Source organism: Mytilus californianus, unplaced genomic scaffold (assembly GCF_021869535.1).
Source record: "Mytilus californianus isolate M0D057914Y unplaced genomic scaffold, xbMytCali1.0.p SCAF_6, whole genome shotgun sequence".
Lineage (NCBI taxonomy): Eukaryota > Metazoa > Mollusca > Bivalvia > Mytilida > Mytilidae > Mytilus > Mytilus californianus.
In genome coordinates this window covers 83,580,861-83,608,738 of record NW_026262712.1, presented here as the reverse complement: position 1 = coordinate 83,608,738, position 27,878 = coordinate 83,580,861, and the positions used below count along the sequence as shown (strand labels likewise).

The 27,878-nt window shown below is 33.1% G+C and overlaps 1 protein-coding gene across 43 annotated transcripts in view; it reads right to left on the bottom strand.

The window, feature by feature from the left end:
- The window catches only part of LOC127705185 (zinc finger protein 37-like), a 106,691-nt gene that overhangs the window by 61,162 nt on the left and 17,651 nt on the right, over window positions 1–27,878 (bottom strand). Inside the window, exon 5 of one of the 43 annotated variants that reach the window (XM_052209478.1) lies at window positions 2,071–2,497. The exons of 20 other annotated variants lie outside the window; for them this stretch is intronic. In XM_052209478.1, coding sequence (XP_052065438.1) covers window positions 2,208–2,497 — 290 coding nt within the window. In that variant the 3' untranslated portion in view covers window positions 2,071–2,207. 22 more of the 43 variants (XM_052209476.1, XM_052209459.1, XM_052209477.1 and 19 more) reach the window with 22 other exon arrangements.

The window sequence follows — 27,878 nt, the reverse complement described above, 5'->3', positions numbered from 1 at the left end:
GAGAAAAAAATCTTTTTTTTATTGTTGATCTTGTATTGCTGATAATTTTTTCTGTTTACAGTTTCTCTCTATTTTCTTTAGTTTCTGCCCAAAACACAAAAAACGGTAAAAAATATATCAATTAAGGCAATCACTACTATAAGGAGTAAACCAACAATTTCGGCAAAATTTTACTTATTAGTAGATCTTGTCTTGCTGATCATTTTTTGCTGCTGTGTCTATCTATCTTTTATAGTTTTCAAGATAGTAGGCAAAAACGTAAAATATTGGTAAAAATCATCATTAAAGAGCAAGTACTCCTACAAGGAGTCGACTTATGATTTCAGCTACTCGACTTATTTGTAGATAAAGTCTTGCTGATCATTTTTCCTTAAATATGTTGCTACCAATCTATTATAGTTTTTTTCAGATATTAGGCAAAAACGCAAAAAAGTGGTAAAAATCATTATCAAAAGTCAATAACTCCAATACAGGGTCGTCAGTTAACTTATTTGTAGATCTTGTCTTGCTGATCACTTTTGCTTATTTAAGTTTCTATTTATCTATAATAGTTTTTCAGGTATTAGGCAAAAACGCAACAAAATTGATAAAAATCGTCGTTAAAGGGCAATAATTCCAATAAAGAGTTGTCTGATGATGTCGACAATATAGACTTATTTGTAGATATTGTCTTGTTGATCAGTCTTCGTATATAAAGTTTCTTCCTATCTATTATAGTTTTTTTCAGATATAAGGCAAATTTAAAAACTAGAGACTCTAAAGAGCATGTTTCGATCACCTTGGTCTATGCGCATATTCAACAAAGGACACTCTCCAACATTGTAGATGAGAATAGAATTCATGACAACAATCTCTGTTTTGTTGATCTTGGATTGCTGATCAATTGGTCTGTTTAGTTTCTCTCTATCTTCATTAGCTTTTGCTCAAAACACAAAAGAGGGTAAAAAAATCCTCATTTAAGGGCAATCACACCTATATAGAGTGAGTCTAATAACTATATCGTCAACATTTGACTTGTTAGTAGATCTTGCCTTGCTGATAATTTTCGTGATTTAAAGTGTCTTTTTATCTATTATAATTTTATCATATAAGGCAAAACGCAAAAAAAATGTAACAACCGTCAATAAAAGGCAATAACTCCAATAAGGAGTCTTCGGACGATTTCCTCCATTGTCTAAATTGTAGATCTTGTTTTGCTGATCATATTTGCTTATTCAAGTTTCTATCTATCTATTATAGTTTTCAAGATATAAGGCAAAAACACAAAAAATTGGTAAAAATCGCAATGAAAGGGGAATAACTCTAATAAAGAGTCGACTGACGATTTCGACCATGTTAGACTTCTTTGTAGAACTTGTTTTGTTGATCATTTTTGCATTTTGAAGTTTCTCCCTATGTATTATAGTTTTCAAGATAAAAGGCAAAAATGGGAAAAAATGGGAAAATTTGTCATTTAAGGGCAATAACTCCTATAAGAAGTCGTCTGACAGTTTTGACGTGTAAGAACATTTGGTAGAGCTCAACATTCTGAACATCATTGTCCTGTCAGATTTTCTCTTTTTATAGCGGTTTCAAAATAATAAACAAAACTTGCATTTTACCCCCATGTTCTATTCTTAGCCATATCGGCCATCTTGGTTGGCAGGCGGGGTCATTGGACACATTTTTTTAAACTATATACCCCAATGAGGACTGTGGCCAAGTTTGGATAAATTTGGCCCAGTAGTTTCAGAAAAGAAGATTATTGTAAAATTTGACGACGGACGACGGACGCCAAGTGATTAGAGGAGCTCGCTTGGCCTTTTAGGCCAGGTGAGCTAAAAAGGTGGTCTTTGCCCCAAGTGCCTGTAATCCAACTAAAAAGTTTGGTTTAGTATTCTTGCGTCAGTATATACATGTTCATTTCTACACTTTATAACTTGATCTCATATTAAATAACGTCATACGTAAATAACAAATGTCACATTTTTTAATTTTTTTATGGTTTTAAACTGCTTCAAGCGTTTACACTTGGCATTAATTTTGGAATAGCTAAGATTGTCGTAATGATTCCATGGCCTGTACAGTTCATTGGCTAAATTTATTTATTTCTGAGAAAGTTTGCAAAATCAAATAGTCAGAATGCACATTTGCACATTAGTAACAATGAATCATATGGTAGGAAATGGTGTGTCGTACAGCTTTCTAAACCATCAATTTACCCAAAGTTACTTGTCAGTAGATATAACGTCCTTGAATACAACTTTATCATGAAAAAGTTTAAAGCACTCCCTATATGGACGGGTAATTCCGCGACATAAAGAAACGTTGCAAATGGAGCATTTAGTCCCGGTCAAAACTGTATACCCGGAATGCGTTTTTTGGCCCATCAACCTGCAGTAATAGCATATTTTTTGTTTATATTCGTCGTTTGGGACTAAGTCATGACCTCCAACACCTCTGATATAAATCTGATTTGTCGATACAGACGATTGTTTTTGATGAACGTTTGATCTTCCTGAAACGAAAATAAATAACCAATATTGAATGAGAGCTATTTCTCTTATTATCGGAGTATTTCACAAATATACACAAGAAAAACATACCAAGAAAGCGGTAGATTATTATTCAATAAACTTCAAACTACAGAAACCGTATTTCAAGTGAAGCTTAATTTGAAGAAATTATTCTTCACACAACTGTTTCTTTCCACACAGAAATTGAGAATACCTGTTTTCATTATTTGAGTATGTTAGAAATTTGCCCTTATTGACAGTAGTGCCTCCCCACCCACCCCCTTTTTCCAAGCCCCTCGTATAGTATATACCGCAAACAAAGCCACAATGTTTTTTTTTATGAAACTTTGATGTAACAACGTATATAATATTATCTTAATTGACATTCATCACAACACTGACGAAGAACTTGAGAAAGACATCCTTAAGTTAAACACAAGGCTAATGCACCAACCAAGCAAACACAACTTCTAAGACGATATAACTTTATTACGAAATATACTGAAATGTAAATGAAAGAACAACGAAAAATTTCGAACATTAAAATGAACATGAAACAATTAAAGAAAATATCTTTGAAATGTACACAGAAGTTTAACAAAATTTAGAAAACATGAGCAAGTGGGACATAATACCCCCTACAAAGTTCCCAGATTTTACATATGAATAACAAATAAAAATATGATTGCTCGTTGTCAAATTTTGAACATTAAGTACTGAATATATTTTTTCCTGTTTTTTGTATACATTGCCACCATATACAAGGACAGAAAGTATCCTTTCATTTTGAAATATTCTCATCGGATTTGGTATATTGTTTGAAAATATACTCTTCGTGAAACAACCTAAAACAACTCCTTTCTGTCTTGCCATCATGACATAATGGGACATTACAAGTTTCACATTTAGATCGCGTAAGTATTTTCCATCCAGAAGGTGATTTCATTTCGTTTGCCCGACAGTATCTACATAATTTTTGCTTCTTGCCATCAGTAGGGACAATGTTATGCCCAGGAATGCCACTGTTCCAGAACCTATAATTTGGCTGACCTTTATTCGTCATCATACGAGCATCACCTGCAATCAGAAAGGGGCAAAACAAATTGGTTAACCTTTTTTCAAATTCCATTTTCATTTTAATTTAAGACAAATATTAGCAACGTTCACTGTTGTGAATAAATTTCCATACACAACCTCCATATATCAAAGGCCCCCACTCCTCGTGTATCATACGCATAATAAGTTTGAAAACATGTTTATGAAACCTTTCCTAGGCATCTAATATAGAGCACAAATACCGTTCAAACCTAAACTTTAAAATACAAAACTAAGTAAAATAATCTACGGATTTATTATAACAGATGTCACTATTCACAAATAAAAATTCGCTAAAAATTGAACAAACACAAACACTCAATTCTCAACATATACAAATGGTTTTCAATGACGGATTGCCAAGCTAAGCTGGTCACTATACTCTCTCGGAAAAAAAATCTACATTTGCTGAAGCATGAAGCTTTAGTATATTTTTCTTATAAACTCAAAAGACAGTTAAACAAAATCAACAATGAAGTCTACTAATCAAATGGATAGCCAAAGAGGTCATGCTAGATGTTGACTATTTTCGGATCCCTTTCGTCCTGCCATAAAGAAGTCGAAAGCAGGAATAACAAACTCCAGATGGTATTTACTGAAACAATTCCGTCCTGTTCTAATACCAGGACAAAGCGGAACAAGACAGGCTTGACACTGATAAGCAGTCTCCGCTATTCCTCCTGCAGCTGTTTTAAGCTTGCGTTTTTGACAGTATCTACACCTTTTACGGCGATTTGTTTCCATTGGCACAAGTTTGTGTCCATCCATGGCCTCGTGTTCTTGCAAAATCTGGTTCATTTCTGATATGCCGATTGATTGGCTGATATCTGAAACGCTGTCTGACCGGTTATCCCAGGCAAATGTTCCTGCAAGGAGAGAAGTGACTGGTTAAACCAAAATATGCTCTAGACAAGAGAGGGGTTTTATCACGAAAAGCAGACTAATATCAAAATATCTTGTAAATATCACGACACTCTATTTCAAAATGACATACGCACATACACAATAAAAACATGTTGAATTCCGAAATAAAGAACTCATTTAAGCAACCATTCGTGATACAAATTAAAACAGTCTCTATTTTTAGTACACAGAGGAACATCACAGAGGTGGCACTTGTTTCTCGTTCTAGCCATATGACCAAGTCTTGTTTTTATTTTCCGATCTGAACAGTATTTACAGGGTCTGAGTTTGCCATCAAAAGTATTCACTACAACATGACCTTGTGTCTCTAACTGTCGTAATTTTGCACGATGCCATTCAAACTGATGAGAATGAGAAAAAGACGGATAAGTATGTGCCGCCATTTGTTGAAGCTTCGGCATATCTGAAAGGAGAAAGAAACAATCTGTAATTTTATTATTCCGGACCTCTATAAGAACAATACCATGCATACATCCAATCAAATTAGCAACTATTAGAGCGAGACAAAAATCCCAAGTGTCAACATGACATGAGACAGATAGAACAGTCAAGTATCTAGCCAATGGTGGTATGCAATGAAACAATCCCGATGTTTCGTACACAATGGAACGTCGCAAGTCGAACACTTGTATCGACTACGTATTTTATGACCTCCTTTTGAAATATTTTTGCTAACCGAACACACAGCACATGATCTTAATTTCTTATCAACATTATCAACTGCACAATGCCCCAACATTTGCAAGTTTCTCATGTAAATATGTCGTTTTGCTCTAATATCCCCAGAGACTTGACGAGAAGAACCATCGGAATGAATTGGAAAAGGTCGGCGGAAATTTTGATGGCCTGATTCTTGCATTGACTTGTTAGTTTCTGATATAAATTCACCAGGGAGAAAATCTGAAAGGAAAAAGAAAACAATTCTTACTACATGCAAGGAACAAGCATGGTTTATATCTAGAATAAAGATTGGGATTAAAATCCATAGAAGAATCCACACCTCAGTTCAATGGAATATAAGGAGAATTGACAATTCTAGACATCTATGAAAACGCATTTAAAAGCACTCGCAAAATGCACAATTTGTTATCAACTAAAAGCATCTAGAGTATTGATGAAGGAAATATCAGAACACAAGAACAAAGTGGAAAACTTCAATGTTGAATATGTAAATTAACACGAGGAGTCCGTTGTTCTTGTTGTTTTGCTTTTGTTTTTGTTTTTTTAGAACAGCTAAGATACAGTCACATTTATAAATTTTATTTTACATGACGACAAAGCATTTCACAAATAAACAAACAGGCAAACAGAACGAAAAATGTTTGCAGTAAATGACTAGGACATGACTGCAACTAACTCAACAATGAGCTGGTTTGTTTCGATTCATTTGCTGATTCAACTATGGCTTGTTTCGGTTCATTTGCTGATTCAACTAAAGTCAAGTTTGAATTACGATATTTCTTATACTCGCCTTTCCTCTGCAAACAAACCAGGTTAAAAATAAAACGAGAAAATGTCCAGCAATCCATTACAAGATTAAAAGATTAATTACTAGAATAATAGTAAATCTCTGATAATGATTACTGTCTTTTAAACAAAGACACTTTCTCAAATAGAAATCTAGATGGAACATATATAAATAAAGAGAAAGATTTTCGTGTTCATTGTCAAACGATATCCACGTTCAATGTTTATAAATCACTTAAACAAATCCGCCATGATTAAAACATGTCACTGTTAATTATATAACAGTTCTTCAGCTAGGATGAATCGTTTATACTAGAAGACGTTTGTTCAAGAAGGGCTCTATGATATTCAACAAAACAATCTCTATATCCAATGCAAAGAGGTGCTGCGCAAGCCCCACATTGCTGTCGCACGCGTACTCGTTCTCCTTTCGGTGACCTGATATCATGTTTAAGGCATTGTACGCATATTTTCTTCCTTTTACTGAAAGTGTCAACAATAGGATGACCTATAGAGGCTAATTTCTGCTGTTGGTATTTTTTCCAAACTCTTTGCTGATAGTCAGCTGTGACGTCGAATATTAGAGGTACATCTCCTGAAAGATAAAACAGTTTCGTCGTCATTTCCCCGATTTTTTTATTTACCTAAATATAGCGCGTAATCAAAATCCTTCCCCAAAATAGGTAAAAAGGCAAAACAAACAGAAGGGCAACTTGATCCTACTTTTTTGGAGATCACTCCGAATATCCTAATTTTGAAAATAAAAGTAATCTTCCTAAATCATATTTTCATATTTTATTACTGTGGATATTTTTTTTTTTTTCATTTTTTCAGAATACGTGTTGACGATAGCAACATTATGTAACAAACACAAATATGCACAAAAGGAGATTTTGCAGTATACCTCAATAAGACAGCAACTCAACGACAAAAATAACAAAAAGTCAACACGCGTTATTCAACAATTGAATGAAGTTTATGCAATACCACGCTCTAAATCCCTCCAGGAATAAATATATGTACACAATGTATATAAAATGAAGACACTATCAATGATCTGCCATCAACACAAAATGACCAACACATTATCATATGACAAAGATATATAACAAACAAAGGTCATATTATTTCTGGAAAACTTCGTCAAATCTCTTCTATTCATGTGAAGGCGTCAATATTGTTGGCTAGTACGACCATTGGATTATTTTTTTTTTTATGCCATTGCTGATGGTAGATTTTTTAGTGATTTTTTCATTGTTTTTACTATCTTTTAGGTTTGTGTTTCTCTTTTATCCCCCTTTTATTTTACTGTTACATGTTAGTCGGCAAGGTATCATGAGCATACCATTTACCATGGACATCCTTCAAACCAGAATCATTAAAGGTTGAAATATTGAAGCTTTTATTGACACTCGCTAATATATCAAAAATGTTCCTCCCAATAATCAATCATATATTCAGTCAACAAACAATAAAACTGAGTATAATATTTATTCAACAACCGCATTTACATTGATACATAAAATAGAACAACATGCATGAAGTGTTTTCATACGTCAACATCTCTTGGTGACTACTGTACAAAAGCAAACATCTATATATGTATATACACTTATGATATCAGCAATGATTCGTGATATATAGAAAAACAATTTCTTTTTCCAATGCATAATGCCACTCCACATTTTGAACATTGATGCCGAATTCTCACTTTCAGTCCATATTTTGATCTTATGTTCCTACTGGAGCATAAAACACAAGGCTTTAGTCTGTCATTAAATGTGCTGACAATCCTGTGCCCTAGACTTGAAAGCGTGCCAATATTTTCAGCTCTTACACCCCTGTATAAACGTCCACTCTCTTCATCGTACAGATACATGGAAGAGTCTGAAAATATAGATAAGATGACTCACAGTCAGGTCTCTTATGACTTAAAAAAAGTATGAAAAAATGAATGAGGACTAGAAGTAATACAAAACATATCCTCTGTCACATGCAATGTTTGGCTGACTACAATATAAACGAAAAACGCAAATTATCAACTCAGTAAAGACTGATGGTGAATAGTGAAGCATTCACGGTAACCAATACATAAAGCTACACCACACTTAGCACACTGATGCCGTATTCGGATGCTATGACCTCGGTGTGACCTGACGTTACGCGATGCACATACAACACACGGTTTCAGTCGTTTTTCGTCCGTATCAACTATTCTATGTCCCTGTACTGACAACTGTCGTATAGTTTCATGTTTCCTAGTTCTATAATCAAAGTCTGTGTGGAACTGGGTTACCAAATCTGAAATATAAAAACATCAACCATGACAAATTTCTTCCATCAAGCAGGTCCCTCTTAGTGGACAAACGACGAATTTGCGTCACTCGCAAATCGTAAAATATTGAAAGTCATCAAGTGAAATGCAACCTTGAATCCCTTATAAAACTCTCAAAATTCCACTACGGTATTTAAAGTTATTTTCCACTTTCTTGCTGACTAAACATTATTTTATGAAACTGATAAAAACAATCTCTATGTCTTAGACAAAGAGGAACGTCACATCCTAGACATCGATGACGGACACGAACTTTCTGTCCAGAACTAGACCGAACGTCATGAATCATACACAATCTGCATGCCCGAACTTTCTTTCCTTCTGTGTCCCCTGGGATGTGGCCAAGGATATTCCATGCATCTATTTCAGCCATTCTGTCATTATGATTTGAAAGAATTCCTCCAAGATCTGAAAGGTAAAATGAACTTTTTACCAAAGCTTGGAGCCAGCAAAACGACAGATTGTGAATGCCAGTTTTTCATATGTAGATTGACCATGGATCACCATGAATTAAAAAAAAGGAAAATTTTAAATCCATACAAAGTTTGATATATAAATATTATATCTGCATTTTAAAACGTTTTAACTGATCTAACCTTATATGAAATCGTTTTAAAATTAATAGCATAATATTTCTTCTCTTGTCGCCATATAACATAAACGGTCGAGAACATCAAAATTCAAAACTAAAACAAAACAAAAAACCATGGAAACTGATTCAATATAAATGTATGCTAGCAAAAATTCGCAAAAGAGATTCTATATTCATTCATCAGGTATGCTCCAGACTGAACGTTTTGAGAGCCAAATACATAAATATTTCTAAAGAGCGTTTAAACCAGTTAGCAAATTTAAAGAACAACAAAAAACGTCTATGGGCTGCTTTGCTTGAGGGGATTGCTCTCTTGGTACACAAAGCCCTGCTGTACTAATAATGTTCTAAGTACCCTTGTCAATAGCTGAAACCCAGTTGTTGGTCTCTTATTGTTATTTTGGGTATTTTTGCATCGTTATGTTTGCTGTCTAAATTGACGTTACTATCAAATCTCTTTTGCTTAATATCGAAAATGGGATATCAGCCAGAAATAGCTAGAAACAACCAAACTTTATCCTCGTATCTTAAAACGTAGTTTTCCTTAAAATCACCTCAATTTTATAAAAGAAAAAAAAAAACACCTCAACTTTATAAATTATTTCTCCGATATTTAGCGTTATGTGTAGCATAATTTTTTTTAATGTACAAGTCATTTCTTATATGATTTGTCGATATCACATCCATAAATAAGTAGTGAAAACTATTGGGCTCTTAAAAATGTCAGGAAACCAAATTTCAACTCTTTTCAAAAGACACAAAAGTGAGGCAAACTTCTGAACTAAGCAGTAAATATCACACGCTATAACTGACTAGCGACCCGGAATATACAATAGGATCTCTTGTACCGATTGCTATTAAAAACAATTGTTTTGGCTATCTTGTACATCTTATTTTTGTCTTTTTTCAGATTGCAATTCAAATACATCGTGTATATCTGATTTTGAGTGTTACCTATTGCATCTGCTGTACCGATAGTCGGTAATCGAGTCTGATCATGACAACTACGTATTCTCAAATAATTCTGATGCACACACCATTTACTTTCCGATAACCATGGGATTTGTATTGAAGGTTTACCCGTCTAGGGATTGCGCTTACGAGACTATTACCACATACTACAATATTGATGAAGGGGAATTCGATTAATTCTCCCCTTTAATATGTGGGAACAGAATAATATTCCTTCACATCCTAGGGAGTTGTTCTACAACTGTGTAAAATTTCATCATTATCCGTCTAGCTGTTTAGGGTTGCGCTTACGAGACTATTACCACATACTACAAAATTGATGAAGGGGGGTTCGATTATCTCCCCTTTAACATTTGGGACCAGAATAATATTCCTTCACACTCTAGGGAGTTTTTCTACAACTGTGTAAAATTTAGTCAGTGCTCGTCTATCCGTTTAGATGTGGGTACGAGAGGCTACTGTCGCGTATTGCAATATTGAAGCTAGTAAATTTGATTATCTCCCCTTTACCATGGAGCACCGCACATCATCAGTTAGTGTACTAAAACTGTAAAGTTTCCAATATCCGTCTAGTCGTCTTATGAGTCTGATGGGCAAAAACACCGACAGTGTGATTCCTATTTACCCCCTCCCCTTCTCTAAACTTATTAACCTGTTATATAGATATGATCTATTTCAGTTATTTCATACAAATTTAAGTAGAACAAGGATTACCTCTGATGGTCTTGGTTTTTTTTTAATTTTAAAATTCCATCCATTATCCATGCAGTATGGTTGAAACTGACCCAACAGTTTTAGACGAAACGACACTATGTGAAGAGTTAAAGGTCTGAAGACGACATTAAACTCCGAATGAAGGCTTTTTGAGTTCAACATTCCACAGGCATTCAAAACCAACAACTGAACACACAAAATATACTTTGACGTTTTAATAATATATTTGAATGTTAATAACAAGATTTCAATTACAATTTATAAATGATCCATACCACCACTTTTCCTACTTCACTATTTATCTACACGTTAAAATCACACATGATTATATAAACAAAACTCGCATTTCTCACTCCAATACAAAGTTAAAAAAAACTTCACATCTTTGTTCCATTCCCAGTGTTGGTAAACAGTCAACAATTATTTTTTAAGCGGGTATTTGTAAACTCTATACATTTTTGTAATTGCTTTTACGTCCTTCGGTTTCATGTTAATAGATTTAACAGTCGCGTAAAAGATAGTTTGCATTTGCAATTACAAAATGAACATACTTTTCCTTTTTTATAACGCCTAATTTTCTTAAATCTGAAGCATCAGAGCGCTTATTTATAAATTTTATAACTCTTAAATGCTCTACAATCTTTCTAGTATAACCGATGTATGGCCGTTCCCCTGAACTTATTGCACACAGATATTTTCCAAAAGTCTTAACTAAAATCCAAAATAAAGCAGCTTCATGTTTTCCCCTTTAGCTTGAAACAGCTGTATGTCATCAAAATATAAATGTTTTAAGATAACTCCAAACTGCCATGTTAGTAGATTGTAGATATCTATTATGTTTTGTAAGGAACTTATTTAGTACGTTTTGTAAGGAGTTTCAGCAGCTATTCCATCTCAACATTAAAATTGGAAGATATAAATTCCTACTGACAACACTAAGGTGTTTACAGAATAATAGTTCACTTAAAAAAGATGCTTATACATGTAAAGTTTGGTGGGGGTTCTCGGGAATTTTGTCACTATTACAATGTACATGTATAGTCTTAATTTTCACAAAATCTCTGTCTTTTTTGTCTTTATGGTATTTAATTTATTCATATATTATGCATTTTCCAAAACAGAGCGATGAAACAAATTAAAACAGTCCCTATTTTTAGTACACAGAGGCACATCACAGAGGGAACATTTACATCTAGTGTATGTTTTGCGTCCAGACTTCGAACGAACTGAATTAATGGAACAGTAAACACATGGCGTGACCTTTTTACCATCCGTATGAGTAATATAATGGCCTAAAGATTTCAATTTCTCCCAAGAAGCATTAGAATATGAATGAGGACGATGTCCAAACATGTTGCTGTAGGTCTGGAATAAAGGTTCTGAAAGAAGAAAAAGAAGTACTTAAGTATTGCGTTCACCAAATTTGATCCTGATGGAAAGATAAACTTACAAACTGTACATGAACTTATGACCTTTTCTGATGCATTTTTATATGAACTAAGGAAAAATCTTTCTGGTAAATATTGCTTTTCTTCAAAGTTCAAATCTCGAGATTTGCTACATGTGCTATATTAGTGTAAAACATGACTGCAACCTCGTGTATTCTCTTTCTATCTCTCTTCTGATTCAAGACATATGCAACATTTCATACAAGTCCAAAGATGTATTTCTTGACAGGATTTAACTCAACTACAGGCTATGTTATTATGGTTATTGGTTATAGCGTTTCTTTGGTTAAAAAATATATATGTCCATGAGTAATTATTCAAGAAAAAAATCTATATTCAATGAAATATACTCCTGAGACGCTCAGTATTTACAAAGAGATGTTAATAAAGACAGAAACCCAATATCGTTCTTTCAAAGACACGTACGAGTTTGTTACACCTAACTAAAAACTATGTATATGGGCAACGGGCAAATTTCAATTCATTAACGTGAAGTATAAATAATCAAGTATCTCGATTAAAATCAACAGGTATATACAGCTGTATAAATCAAAGTACATAACTTTTCTATAATATTTCCCGTACTTCAAACAGGTCAATATAAATATACACGCTGCTGTCCAGACTGGAGTTTTGAAGCCATCGCCTGGTCCAGCAAATGAGAATGGTACAGACCAAAACAAGATCTATTTTTAGTACAAAGTGGAACATCACATTTGGAGCATTTATGTCTAGAGAACGCTCGGTGTCCTAATTTAGTCTTGATTTTCATAGATTTACAATAAACACATTGTTTTGGTTTTTTGTCAGGAGTGTGAATAATTGTGTGGCCGGAATTTTCTAAAGTCCGTATAACCCTGCTGTAGTAGATTGTATTATAGGTATGATCGGCGTCTGAAACGGAAAAAAATAAAACATTTGAAGAAATTCGTTTATTTTCCACTATAAAATATTTACATACATATATACAAATGTACAATCACGCCTAAATACTTGTTTTCCGTTTCTCTATACCTTGCATCATATCAATGAGAAATAATAATTATAAAGGATATATATGAGAGCACATTAATAAAGCATCTGAGAGATAGGGATAACAACTTCGAAAGGAATTCAGCATCAAATTGTACGATTACATTATTACTAATTAACTAATAAAAGGTATCAATGCAGAAAAAAAGAACTAAATTACAGACAACACAAAAACAACTGAACTGGAAAATTAAAGAACCAATATAACTACGATAGTGCATGGCAATTGCAATCTTGTACATCTTGTTTATAGAAATAGCTGAGGTCGCCAGCAGATAATGTTATTTAAGTAGAAAAAATTGTTTTTATTCACAGTGATCCATTTTCAAACCATAAATGGAATAAATGATGGAGCAACCAAAAACATTTCACCTTGATCGTGCATCTAAAGTAAGGAAAAAATCTGTATGAAACTTAAACCTATTCTTGGACTTAAAAAAATATACGAATATACCATTCCCTATACATGTATTTCAAACATAACCATGCAATTCCTTTCCCAACAATACTGGATATTGAACAGGACGAAAAAAATATTTTCCATGAAAACCTGCTGACAATCGAAGTTTCCGAACATTTAACTTAATTCCAAATTGATAACATTAAGTTGAAGGAAAGGACCTTTCACAGTGCACGAAATATATCTTAAGGACCAGGTTCAAGGTGAAAAGCAGGAGCTAACTCTTCTCCCATAAAGTTTATATGAAACAAAGCAAAACAATGTCTATTTTTTGTACAAAGTGGAATATCACATTTCGAGCACTTGTGCCTGGATAATGCTGGATGGCCAGATTTAGTTCGGATTTTCATGGATTTGCAGTAGATACAAGGCCTTGTTTTACTGTCTGGGGTGTTGGCTATTCGATGACCAAATTGTTCTAATCTCTGCAACACATTTGCATTAATCTGGTAAAACTTTAAGGAGTCTGAAAGGAAAAATAAACAGATAGTCAAGTGCTGCTTTACGTATCAATACTGGTGATTCATAAATTTCGATATATATGTGTGTAAATCTATAATATTTTACACTATAATCCTCGTTGAAACCAACTTCTATGGTACTATATGATTAATCTAGTAATTCAAACGGAATAAGTATGATTAATACTTTTATAGTAAGCCCAACTACACAGTCATGTCCAAGAGACACCACATAAACTATATTTCATTTTACATTCAAATTCAAAACTGTAATCATTTTTTCAGAACAAGATTGGACCTCTCCAGTAGTTTCTTATGATGTAAATAGAAACAGGGTCTATTTTTTGTACACAAAGCAATATCGCATAAAGAACATCGATGTCTTGTATAAACTTTCCAACCGGCCTTAGATTTGATATTGTTTGTGAGGCAATAAACACAAGCCTTCGCTTTCCCTTCTGGATTATTCATTAGCATGTGACCCATTCCAGATAAAGCCCGAGTACTTGAGAAAACGAGAACATCCTGTTGGCTACCTCCAACGTTGTAAGCCTCTGAAAGGAAAAAAGAACATAACTGAACTGAATATATTCTTTAATAGTAGCTCCAAACCAAACATAATGATTAACACACATCTTTATATTTACTAACGTAGCATAAATGAACTCGACAAGAAAGCAAATGTATGTGAAATTGACAGTACTATTATCAAAAGGACACCCACAATAGACCAACTATTTACTTTATTTTTCTCATCGTTGATCAGTTGTAATACACTTTTAATCAGTTTAACCAATGGGATATTACTTGTTTAACACTAATTTTGGATACTGAGATGTCATAACTATTGCGTGGGAAAGTTGCTATGTTATTTGTACATTTTCGCATAACTACGCAGATCGTTAAGACGAAATGTATGCTATACATATGTCAAGTCAATTTCTACTAGTTACAACATAACACTGTTTAAAATTGAAGTATATGCAATCTATCATCTGAATCAAAAATGAGCAACTGACTACTAGCCAGTAATCGATCACATACTGTTTTCCTCTCCTGTAAGACTCAATGTTAGATGAGATATAAAACACGACAGAAATATTTTATTAAACCTTCTTTGAAATGGAAATAATTCATATAGGACAGAAATTATAAAATAACACTATGTTTTATGTGCATGTTCAGACAGTTGTCGTGATTCAAGATCGTAGAGAAGAGTTGTATGGTACAACAGGAAGCAGTCTCTATGCTTAGTACACAATGGAACATCACATCCTGCACATTTATACCGAGTATACACGCGCCATCCGGATTTAGTTTTTATTTTACACATTGTACAAAAAGCACATGGTCTCAGTTTTCTTTCAAAGGTAGGTACTACCAGGTGGCCTAAGGATTGTAACTTCTGGAATGATATTGGTTTCGAGTCCTTGAACGTGAAAGGGTCATTACCTAATGTGGTCTCTAACATGCGAGGATCTGAAAAGGTAAAACAGATCCTAGTCATTATTTCATCAAAAAGCCAGTAAAATATCAGTCACAAAATTGTAAAACAAACAATAAGTATTCCTTATTCGCCAAGGAAACAAAGACCTAAAGGGTGTATCTTGTGCCTTCCTCATAATCATTCTGATCACCTCCCATTGGAGCATATCGGACCTGTTTGATTACAGACTTTGAAGGACTATTTCCTGACAGTTTGCTACCAATAAGGTTATGATAGTGATAAAAACAATCTCTTGAACCGCGACACAGAGGTACCTCACATGTCTTACACATGTAATATGATTTGACAGTCCATCCCCTTCGAGTCTTCACCTTGTTAATTTGACAATAAACGCAAGCTTTCAGTTTATTTCCTTCAGTATGAATAAGTTTATGATCAGCTTCTACATTCACTTTCCGCGAACCATGGCCAAAAGGCGGCGCTGGTTCTGAAAGAAATAAAGTATATTTGAAGTGTCAAGATAAACGAGGAATTTACAAGTGTTGATCTTAGGTAGTCATTTCAATAATACTGTTTATTGTTCTGTTCACAAGAACACGCATTTATTAACAGAAAAAAATCAGATACTATTTTTAATCAAATTCAAATCATAGCATACTATCTAACTTTTCTAAAAAGAGAAGCTAAAAGCAGTCAATGACAAATGGACTCCTCCCTTTAGTAAATGACAAGTTTACTGCGATTCAGGAGACGATAAACTGATACAGTATGTGTATTCTGGAGTTTCGTGGGATCCTGTCTCAATAGATGATATACTGTCCGATTGTACGGTTGCCGTAATTAGGGGTTCTGATTTGATCAAGGACCCACTCAGCTTCCTACTTCCGGTTCCTGTATAAAAATCATTCCATCCACGTTCCTCAATGTGCTTATGGAAGTCACTAAAGCAATTCCTCATAGTTTTACATAAAGCTACACCACAAGCTTGACACTGAAAATATGATGTTACAGCATGTCCACTGTAGGTCCTTGCATTTTTAAAATTACAATATACACATTTTCTCAGTCTCTTTTCCTCTGTATAAACAAGCTGATGTAGTAATATGGGACGACTGGTTACTTTTCTATTCTTGGAACTGCCTGAAAGAAACAAGCATGGCTCTGATTGGCTTTTTTTTCTATTAAAAAATTAAATTGTTGGTTGTTCTTAAACTTACAAAGGTTTTGATTTACTAGATACACCGAAAGACGTGGCCATATAGATCAATAGAAAATGAAAGCAAGTCTCAATCTTTCTTTATTTGTCCCATTAAATGCTATTTTCAATATCATCCTGAACACCATTACTTCGACACCAATTACGATAGTTAACTGTCAAGACCTGTTTTATCATCCTTCGGTCTAGCATATAATCAAAGTCAACTTCCTTCATTAACTCGTGATAATAACTAAAACAGTCCGTTGATCCTTTGCACAAGAAGACGTCACACGTGTCACACTTAAAGTATGACTTTCTGACTTCTCTGGCGATTTTGGTTCTGTTTCCGACTACCGAGCACATAATACATGTTTTGTTACTACCAGCACGAATACACACATGTTGTCCTGGCAACGACTGACGAGTTACAGGATTGTATTCCTCTGAAAGGATAAATGACATATATCAAGCCGTGTGGGAAGGAACCGTCAATGTTTATGTTTCATTCAAAGAAATTGCAATTCTCTTTACATGAACACACAATTCGGGTATTGTTCTGGATTGTTTGAGCCTTACTCTTTATACTGAAAGCGTCATAAAACACTAATTCAATATCTGATATCTTGTCAGCAATAAAAATATCCAACAATACTACGTATTGATTTAATATGCAGGAGAATGAAAACCAGCCTTATTGATTTCGTATTCGTAAAAATCAATTCACATGTACAAATACATAAACTATCAACTGTTCTACGCATATCATACTTGGCATATCTAGCCCGATTGATTTTTCTCAAACCTACTTAAAGACAACAGCAGGAAAGACGCAAATCAACAACATATAATGTTACAATATGGGATATTTAATTGACTACCACGATGTCCTAATCACAAGTATATTGTCCTAATCAACAATTAAATCGCTACCCATCTACACTAAAACACTAAACGTTTCTATCAAGAACATTTCTAACATTGATGCTTTTAGATTCTCTATTCTCAGTTCATTACACCAGCAAAGTATACACCGTTTATATACGTTTTCATTGATGTGTCCTTTCTCGAAAAGATATAATTTTGTGAACAGCAGTTTTATCTTTAATTCACATCAGTATGTAAACTTTGTCCACTGCAAGTTTGGATTACGTGTTCGTTTTAAAAATTCGTGAAACAGATTATAACAGTTACGAGACCCACTACTACACAATGCAGCATCACAAGCCTCACATCGGTAATATGACCTAACTGAGTATCCCTTATCAGTTTTGCATCCTGTTAACTTGCAATATAAACAGGTCAATGCACGACCACCTTGATTATGAACAAGTCTATGTTGTGGGGACAGGAGGCTACGTGGGACATCGTCATCTTGGATCAACGACCGTTCCATCTTTGGCACTTTTAATGGTGAAGGTATTTGTTTAGACCCAGTTTCATGTAAAGCAGAAATTTCAGTCATAACGACATTAAGATCACAATCAGGGGCTTGTGAATGTCCAGCTTGTTTCGATTTAGATTGTTCATTATGTCCATCATGTTTCGGACTATATTGAATCTCTTCTAAGGACAGGATCCCTGAAAGGACAAGAAAGACCTAGTTAGCCTACACGTATTCTGATATTTAAACAGAAACAGACCAGTAAAAACTATCTAGAATATAACAAACAACATCTAAGGCAACATTTACATCCTATCATGCTACTTCCCACAAATTACCAAAAGATATGTAAAATAGTCCTAGGTCGTCAAATGTTTTATTCAATTTACTTTGTCCAACTGAACATTGATTCATCTAATAATCTTTTAACTTTCCACATCAAAAATATCAACAAGTTAAAAGTCCTGGTTTGATGGTTCTCGTTACATAAAATATCAACAAGGATTTAAATGAACAAAGGATAATGACAAATTCACACGCATCACATTAAGATTGTTTTAATATTATTTATGCATAACAGGTATTTGCCACGATTTATTTCATTGCAACAGAGAGATATATATACTGTATTATAGGTCTCTGATTGCAATTACAATTATTTTGAAATTAAATTGGCAAGTTATCTTGTTCCATCATCATATTATGAAACCGAACAAAGCAGTCTCGAACTTGTGGTCGACAAAGGCAGACATTGCACGTGTCACATTTATAATAAGTTTTTGTTGGAAGTCCTGTCGCAGTTCGAATGTTATTCTTTTTACAAAGTGCACAAGGTTTGTTACTGGCAGTATTTAATGGAATTAAATTGTGTGATCCCGGCTGAGGGGTTTCCATTAATTGAACATGAAATTTGGACTGAGCTGTTTCCTTTTCCCTATTCCATACACCATCAGACACATTCCACACAGCAACGGGACCCAAAGATTTGTCCTGACCCCACCCTGAAAAGGATAAACGAAATAACGTTAACCGGGAACACTGTTTTATTATTGTCTGTTTGTTATAGCGTCAATGTCATGTAATATAAAAAAATAAGGAGGTGTGTTATGATTGCCTAGGACAAGGATATAAACAACTATAGTCCACCCATTGGTCTAAAACAAGAGTAAAACCCATACTCTATAGTAAGCTATATATAAGGACCAGGCATGACGACATGTTAAACAATTAAAAAATGAAAACCAAATGCTGAATCTGATATCTGATTCCAATGACAAACTTTTATCAGGATTAGATACTACTCCAACACATTTTGTTTGTGATAAGATAATAAGTAAGAAAATTTAAATCAAATTATGAATGGCAATAGCCACTGTAACAGACATCAACAAAGTGTCACAATAATATTATAAGCAGTAGCTTATTCAATTTCAAAACTGTGAGAAATACTGTGCATACCATTAAGTTTACTGCCAGAAAGATGGGTGCATATTAAAAGGAATTCATCAATTGTTTAAACGACAGCTTTATTTTGGAACACTTTGCACCATGCAGACTCGAAATATTTTACATTAACAATTGGGCAAAAACTAACATATTTTCATGTTGTATGGTCCAACACCTTATACACAAATTGAATCACGAGAATTATCCAAAGGAAAATATCAGTGTCTATAAAAATTCCTCCAAACAAGGACTTGGAAAATAATTCTGGTAAAGATTTATACCACCATGAAATGCAGCAAAGTAGATACGAATCACAACAGTTTATTCTATCAGCTCTTTTCTTCCGAAAGGCCTGCTGAACAGTTATGTTGTTGAAGATTCTTTTTATGTTTATAAGATTTATTGCAAACCAAACATACAAATGTCTTTTCTTCTGAATGGCATCGCATGTGAGTGGCTAGTCTACTGTGACCATGGAATTTTTTCCCACATACAGAGCATTGCTCAAATGAATCGGTCTCACCAGCGTGCATTTTCTTGTGTAGTTCATAGCCAAGATTGGATTTAAAACCTTTACAACACAAACGACAATAACCAACATATTCTTTCGAATGCTTTGTTTGATGGTGTATATTCATTAAATCTAATGACACAGAAAAGTATCCGCAGATCCTGCATTGGTGATGTTGTGGACCACAGGAAGTTGTGTCCAGAGAATGTTCAGAGTCTGTCGACATTGCTGAAATCAAGAAAAAGAAGGATCCTAATTGCAAGTGTAAAACACTATGTAATAACAAAATGTAGCAGGCAAACCTTGAGAGTTTGATGTAGTCTTAAAAGTTGATTTTATGCAAGTATAGAGCAAAGCGTATCAATAATCTTTTAGAATGTGTCTATATCAAAGAAATGGCCAAAAATCAAATACAAGAAAGGAAACTAAAAAAGCTTTTTAAAGTTTCTTGTCAAAGGAATAGCAGAAGATAGAAAGAAATGTTAATTTCTGCATTTATTTGATGGTGAACTTTGTGCTGCATCAAATCATCTATTACATACTTTTTATGGTTTAATTTCCACATTTTGCATTATTAACAGACTAACAAGTTACTTTGCAAAAGCAGTTATAATGTATCTTGAAGTCTCTTTATAATTATCACACTTTGAATATAAAGGCATTTTCAAGTAGAATTGCCATTTAAAAAAATGTTAGTGGAGTACCTTTATTTATAACTGCATCACTAGTGTCTGTTTCCATTTCATTAACATGTTATATATTACTTCAGGATTGGGGGAAAATGCACGTTTTGATTTCCCTTCTCTTGTGTGTCAACAAGTTCAATCTAAACCAAAGTTTCAAAAGTTAAAACATAAAACCTTGTAGAGAGGAAAAACAGGACATGAACTGAAAAGCCCTGATCTTCTGTCAGTCTAGTATGAGTTAGTTGCAACAAGAGATTTTATATACTCGAAATTTACCAACTTAATCTATTGTTTAAACTATGCCAACATCCAAGCCCTAGATACTGAGCAGATTGTAACCCAGTGATAAATCACTTCTTTATAGTCACTGTCCTTTGAAAATTAGACTGGAGAGACATATCTTTTAACTTCATTTATCTTTTAATTTTACTTGGTTTTTTATTGGTCTGTTTGACATATATACCTTACACATTTGATTAAATTTGTTGCTATTAACTAAAAGTATATTTTCTAAAACAATATAACTTATTAAAAATAAAAATGTTTCTCATTTATTTTCTAATACTGCAGAACTCATAATTCTATATATTATACAGATGAATTTCATTTACTTTCTTTAATTAGTTCCACGACATTTATGGTCTCTCAAGTCTTTTTCATGTTTATATGACTTGTCACAGTTTGAACAAGCAAATGGCTTTATTTCTGAATGGCTACGCATGTGTACAGCTAATCTGCTTTGACTTGCACAACGTCTACCACAAATGTAACATTTTGGATAAGAATCGTTTTTCTCCTCATGCATTTTCTTGTGAATTTTGAATCCTGAGAGCGATTTAAATCCTTTTCCACACTCAATACAAAACGCTATGAAATCTGATCCATGTGTCGTTTGCTGATGGTTATCCATTTCCTCATATTCAGTGGTCAAATAGCCGCATGTCCGACATTGATATGGTGGCTTCGTCATTTTCCATGAACTACTTGCTGAAATCAAGAAAATAACCATCCTCAAATCATACTGAATAAAATAATCTGCTGATATCCCAAATTATTTTAATGCGTTCCAGCTTAATATGCATTAATTTCATAGCAATACCAACTTAAAAATTTCAAGAAAATGCTAAAATAAAATAAAACCTTGTGTATTATATGCATGTTGTTTCCCTCAGGAACCATATTATACCATATGAAGAAAAGTTTTTACTTAACTAAGTCAAACTTGTGTCATAATTCTTGATTTGTCTCAATTCTTAATTACTGAATCTGAAAGCCAATAGAAATATAATTTACTAATGCCTAAGACCCAAAGTACATCTAGTACTACTTCACCAGTACAATTCAATGTTCATAACACTAAAACTTTCTTAAGTGATATGCAGACCAAAATGATTAAACCTTTTATTTATTAGATATTTAGTGTCAAAGGGGCAATATTACAGTCATATTCAACCCTTCTTTATTTTGTTTTGTAAGTTTCACAGTGATCATCCAAAGCAATGTACATTTCTGTGGGTACACAAGGCAGATTAGGCAAGGAACAATTTCAAGACACTGCAATATTGGGATAGTTTATGGAATATTCTTCTGTTCTTTTTCCCTCCTCTTCATGTAATATCGTCGGTTAACTTCACGTCGTTTCAGTTTCTTGATGTGTTCTTTAATCATTTGTTCAGACCAATTTTCTCCCAAAGGATTGACTTGCAGTTGTTCCTCTAAGTAACTAACTGAAACGAAAAGCCACCACGAATAATTGCAGAAATGATAAGCCATTTCATTATAAGTAGAAACGGAATTATATTGATTGTTATGTGTTTATTGAGAACCAATTGAGTCACAACTTTGGATGTTTCCATATACAGTTGTATTTCACAAATACCAGAGATAGACCAGTCCATGTTTACTATAAAATGGTATATATATCTGATAATAGATTTATTTCATTAGTAGATTTTTATCCTTTTACAAAAATACATTGAGCATCAAAAACCTATAAACAAAATATTTGCTTTAAACCAATACATAGAATAGCCAAACTATATATCCTTTACTGAACCCCTTTAAAACAATGATTACATTTTATGCTGTTAATCAATACAACCTCAAGTCATCTTATTGATTTGGAAGGCCTGGTACAAAATCAATATCCTTACAAAGATTTCCATTACATAGGATTTTTTCTCTCAGAAAATCAATTTTACAACTTCACACTGTACATTTTGTATACTGACATTATCAAATCAACTGGAAAAAACTGGAATTCCACACAATAATCTTTGATTTACAACAACACAATGAATACCTTGTATTCAACAGTTGAAACAAGACACATGCAACAAAACTGGCCCATTTGCCTAGGTAAACATTTTGTAATCTCTTGTAGAAATGGAGAATGGAAGACATCAAGCAAATAAACAAACAACCCACTGAGCAATGTCGGTTCCAAAAAAGATATATATACACTATTCAATGAATTAACAAAATCCAAATCACATTTCTCCTCTCCGGTGTCTTTCCATGTGTCCAGAATGACCATTCCACGTTTTAAATCCTTTTCCACATATTTTACAGAAAAATGTATATTCCTTGTGAATTTCTCTTTGATGATCTCGAAGTTCTTCTTCACTTGTAAGGAAAAGATTACAAACTCGGCACTGTGGCATTAGATTGTCCTTGTGGTCAAGAATGTACGTAACAGCGGTCTCTTTGGGTGATGAGGTCCTACCATGTCTGTTGGATTGCCAGTTTGTAGCCTGCTGCTTGGCCCATTCTACATAACTCTGAATGTCTGAAAGCAGAGATGGGTACATGTGACAACTACACCCATTATATCTCTTTCAACTTATTTCTATATTCTTCTTCAATACTTCCACACTGACATTAATAGCTGAATGAAACATATGTGTCTGGCCAATTGCTTTGAAAACATTGAGAAATCTTAAAAGAAGTCAACTGAACAGTAGTCCAATGCTCTTGGTCAGATCAAGCAGAAAACAACAATTCCAAGGCAAGATGCAATCTTATTAATTATTAGTTCTTGACAAGTTGGAATAAAAGAGCATTTTGCATATAGAGAACCCTGATATTAAGATAAAGATTATCTTCAGAAATATGCCAAATTTTCAGGCAAATACATCAAAAGAGTCACATGAGATTTTTCACCTCTAAAATTAGAACCTGAACTAGAAATCAATTGCATAATTTATATCCAATAATCAAAAATTAAATCTATGGCACTCAAGATTAATGATATAATCTTAGTTTATATCATTTACAAGGCTCACAACTTCAACATAGAATATTACTTATGACAAGTTACTACATGTCAAGTTTTAGCAAATGTTTTTATAGATCTCTTTTTCATCTTGGTTTCATACCTTTTCTTACATCAGATTTCATTTTCAAATCACTCACACTTGTTAGGACTGAACAACAAGAGAGTTTTACTTTTACTTTACCCTTGAATAGTCATGTCCATAGTTTAAAAGAAAAACTCGAACATAACTCCAATACGAAAACAAAGATTTGCATTTAGACCTCCGATAGCATTTATTTGCATGTAAATTTTTCGAACAAAATGCTAAATTTCCTGTCCAGGTGATAAACATTAGATCTATGTTCAGATCTGGTCTGGCATTTTAATAAACAAATTAAAAGCACAAATATTTTACAATGCTACTACCTCTCAAGGCATAATAGTTTTACTGAATGGACATTGATTACTGTTTGCCTCCTATAGCATCAAATTCTTATTCAAGAAAAAAGTTGTGAATCCATTATCTTAAGAACCAGGAACTGGTAATATTAAGTTTCCATCACTGTTTAGTTCAGTGGATACTTTTATTGTTTCTTTTCCTGATTAAAACTTCATTTAACAATGTGCAAGATCATAACTTTCATTTAACTAACAGACTAATACCAATTTATTTAAAAATACTTTCACAATGCTTTTAGCTGTTGAATAAAATATGTAAATTTACAAATATTCTAAATTCAAATAAATAGGTATCAATCTATACTGCCAACAGGAATGTATCCAGTCAGTTTAACAAATAGATTTTTTTTATCTATCTTTCAATAACATTTTGGGAAGATTTGCAGTTTATTTGTATATCAATTCTTCATTTTATATAGGAAAAAGAATTCCTCATTGCTATGTTTAAAACACTATATGACACACTATAAGTTTTCTAGTACACTGTCAATCCATAAACTTTCAGTCAAACCCGACAAAACGAAGACACTGATTTGTAGTTTGATTCTTTTAAGCAAAAATGTAACCACACTCTTTCATTCCTATTACTACAAAGCAAAAGTTGGCAGATACAAATGATCCTGAAAAACTCTTTCAATCCTTTACTATTTTGCTAAATTTTCAAAAGAGAAAACAACATCATATAACCTCACCAACTTCCCAAGTCAAAACTACAATGAATGTTCAATCCAGCACTTTTATTTATTCAAATATCAATCAATATTTTTTTACTGAAGTTAAATTTGTCCATTTGCAAACTGTCAAGATATTCTCTAGTTATTTTGGTTAACCATTTTTGACTTATCATAAAATATTTTACATTCCTGGTGACAAGAACTATGTTCAAGAAATCATGTCATTATAGATATCATTTAGTCCCCACCCTCCAACCCAATCTGACATGATTGCTTGAGGAGATGGCTTCAATAACAGTATCTTAATTTCTTATTTCAAATGTTATTCTGCATAAAACCATGTTTTACCAGGTTAACCTTACTCACATATAATAATACATTGAAATTTATCAGAGCATTGAATTGATTATGCTCTATAAACAAATTAAGAATGATTTTTTTTCAAACATCCTTACATGTGAGCAAAGTTTTTGGCATTGTGTACGAGGACCAAAGGACATAAAATGATAGTAGTAATGTAAAGGCAAGCAAGTAGTTTACGTACCTTTTTCGATACAGCATTCGGTCCAACTCTTTACCTAAATATTTATAAAACAACATGCACAGATTCAATTTAGTGATCCAGCTAGAATTTCAAGGAGAGGGCTAAATTAACATGATAAACCTTTTTAAATTAATATGCTTCCATCGACATTTTACAAATTTTCCATCTGTATTTTTCAACAACTTATTATGCAAAAGGGACAAAATGAAGGATAGAGAAAGTTGTTTTATCTCTTAATTTCAGACAAGCTGGAACACTTTAACATTCAATTTCATCAAAACATCAAAATCACTTTTCAATATATATTAATTAAAGAATATGAATAAAAACTATACTTTAAATATCATACTTTTAATCAATAAGTTATTCCATCCAAATGAAATTTCTTTGAATTAATTATCTTACAATTAATATAAAGAAGAAAAGTAAACTTGATGTTTTGTTATAGTAAAGCCTTTTTATTTGATGTATTGAAGAACATATTTTATGACTGGACAAAGTCAACAGACTTTTCAGGATATGGATTTTAACCATTTTTTTTAATAAATTCTAATTTCATAAAAAGACTTTCTGCTTTACTAAACACCAATGGATGCCAAGTGAGTTGGGACTACAATAATCTTTTGAAGTCAAATTGGCAAGGATGTAACTGAGGACCAGATTTTGCAATTCATAAAATTCATTCTTGGAAAAAAATAGAAATGTTGAGACCTTAGGCTAAAATATGGAGATCTTTTTTTTAACTTTAAAATTTAGGGTCCAAATAAAAAATCCATTCTGCTACTCTATCATTCCTGCATGTGTGTCAATATGCTGCCTTCATACAGGTACTAAATTCTGGACACATGCTGTTCTACTGTATACTTAAGAATTCTTGTCAATTGCAAATAGAGAGAGGTAATCTTTTCCTTTTTCTTAAACTGGGGATACATAAGTATAGCTGGTTCATTTCAATACTGTAAAATGCACACCTATTAATACATTAACATATGGCTTGGATAAGGGATATAGGATATGATACATAATGACAAAAAGATATAACATATTATATTTTTTGAACTTTTATTTTTCATACATAAAATCTGTGATCTCTTCTTCATCAATGGCAGAACCTTTATCCTTCATTCCTTCCGTTCTTTCAGCTGAAAACCAGTGTTGCTGGACATTCTACTATTTATGTATACATGTACATTGTATTTACTGTCAATAATCGCCATTTGAAGTAGAGTTGTTTAAAATCCAACAAGCATAGCTGACCTTTGTTTATTCGGTCTGTTCTGTTCTGTATTCAGTTTGTTTTGGTTCTGATGCTTACTAACATCTACATCATTTGGCCTTTGGTGGATAGTCACCTCATTGGTAATCTTACCACATCAAATTATTTAATAAAGGGAAGTATTTTGATTCACCTATGATCTAGAGCGTACTGGATGACAGTTATTCATAAAACATATCCTATGCACCACAGGAAGTAAACAATATTTAAATTATTTATATTATCTAATTTAACTTTCAATGATGCATGTTGTTTTCTTTTGCTTATCTCTACTTTTTTACAAACATATTGTCTTACTGGTTTGGATTTCTGATCTTTTTTTCATTGTAGTGATCTTTGTACTTGCATTGGTAAAGTAGTAATCCGGAGAGGGTGTAAATGAACCAATAATCTCAAAAAATACAATAAAATAGCCATATATAACAGAATCAAGTCTTTCCTAGACTCCATTTATCTGTGAGTGCATGACTAATGTATTACAATGTGTTTTATCTTTCAGTTCACAATGAACACGTTAAGATTTTATTTTTCTCAGTCATGTATTTGGTGGTCTGAGCAATTTAAGTTTGAGCAATTTAATAAATTTTGATGTTCTGTTGAGCCATTTCTTGTTTTATACATTTGGCTTTCTACCTTGGGTCTCGAGCACATCTGTTGACTGTTTATTACAGAAATTAGCGTCATGTGTCATATTTGTATTGCACATCTATATCTTATTCATGGAAAACTTGGTCTTGGACATTAAACATAAGCTTCTGTTAAATTTCACTGATAATTTGTGATTACATACTACAATTTCATCTATAAGTCATTTCTTTTATACATTACAGTCAATTTCACATATAAACTGTAAATAATCTGATAACTAATAATATTGAGTTTTTTAACTTGTGACAACAATATGGTCAAATTGTCAGTTTTTATAATAGAAATAAAAATAAAAGACATAAAATAATTGATTTAAGCATGTGTGATCTGATTGCCTTTTGTAACTGTAAATGTTTT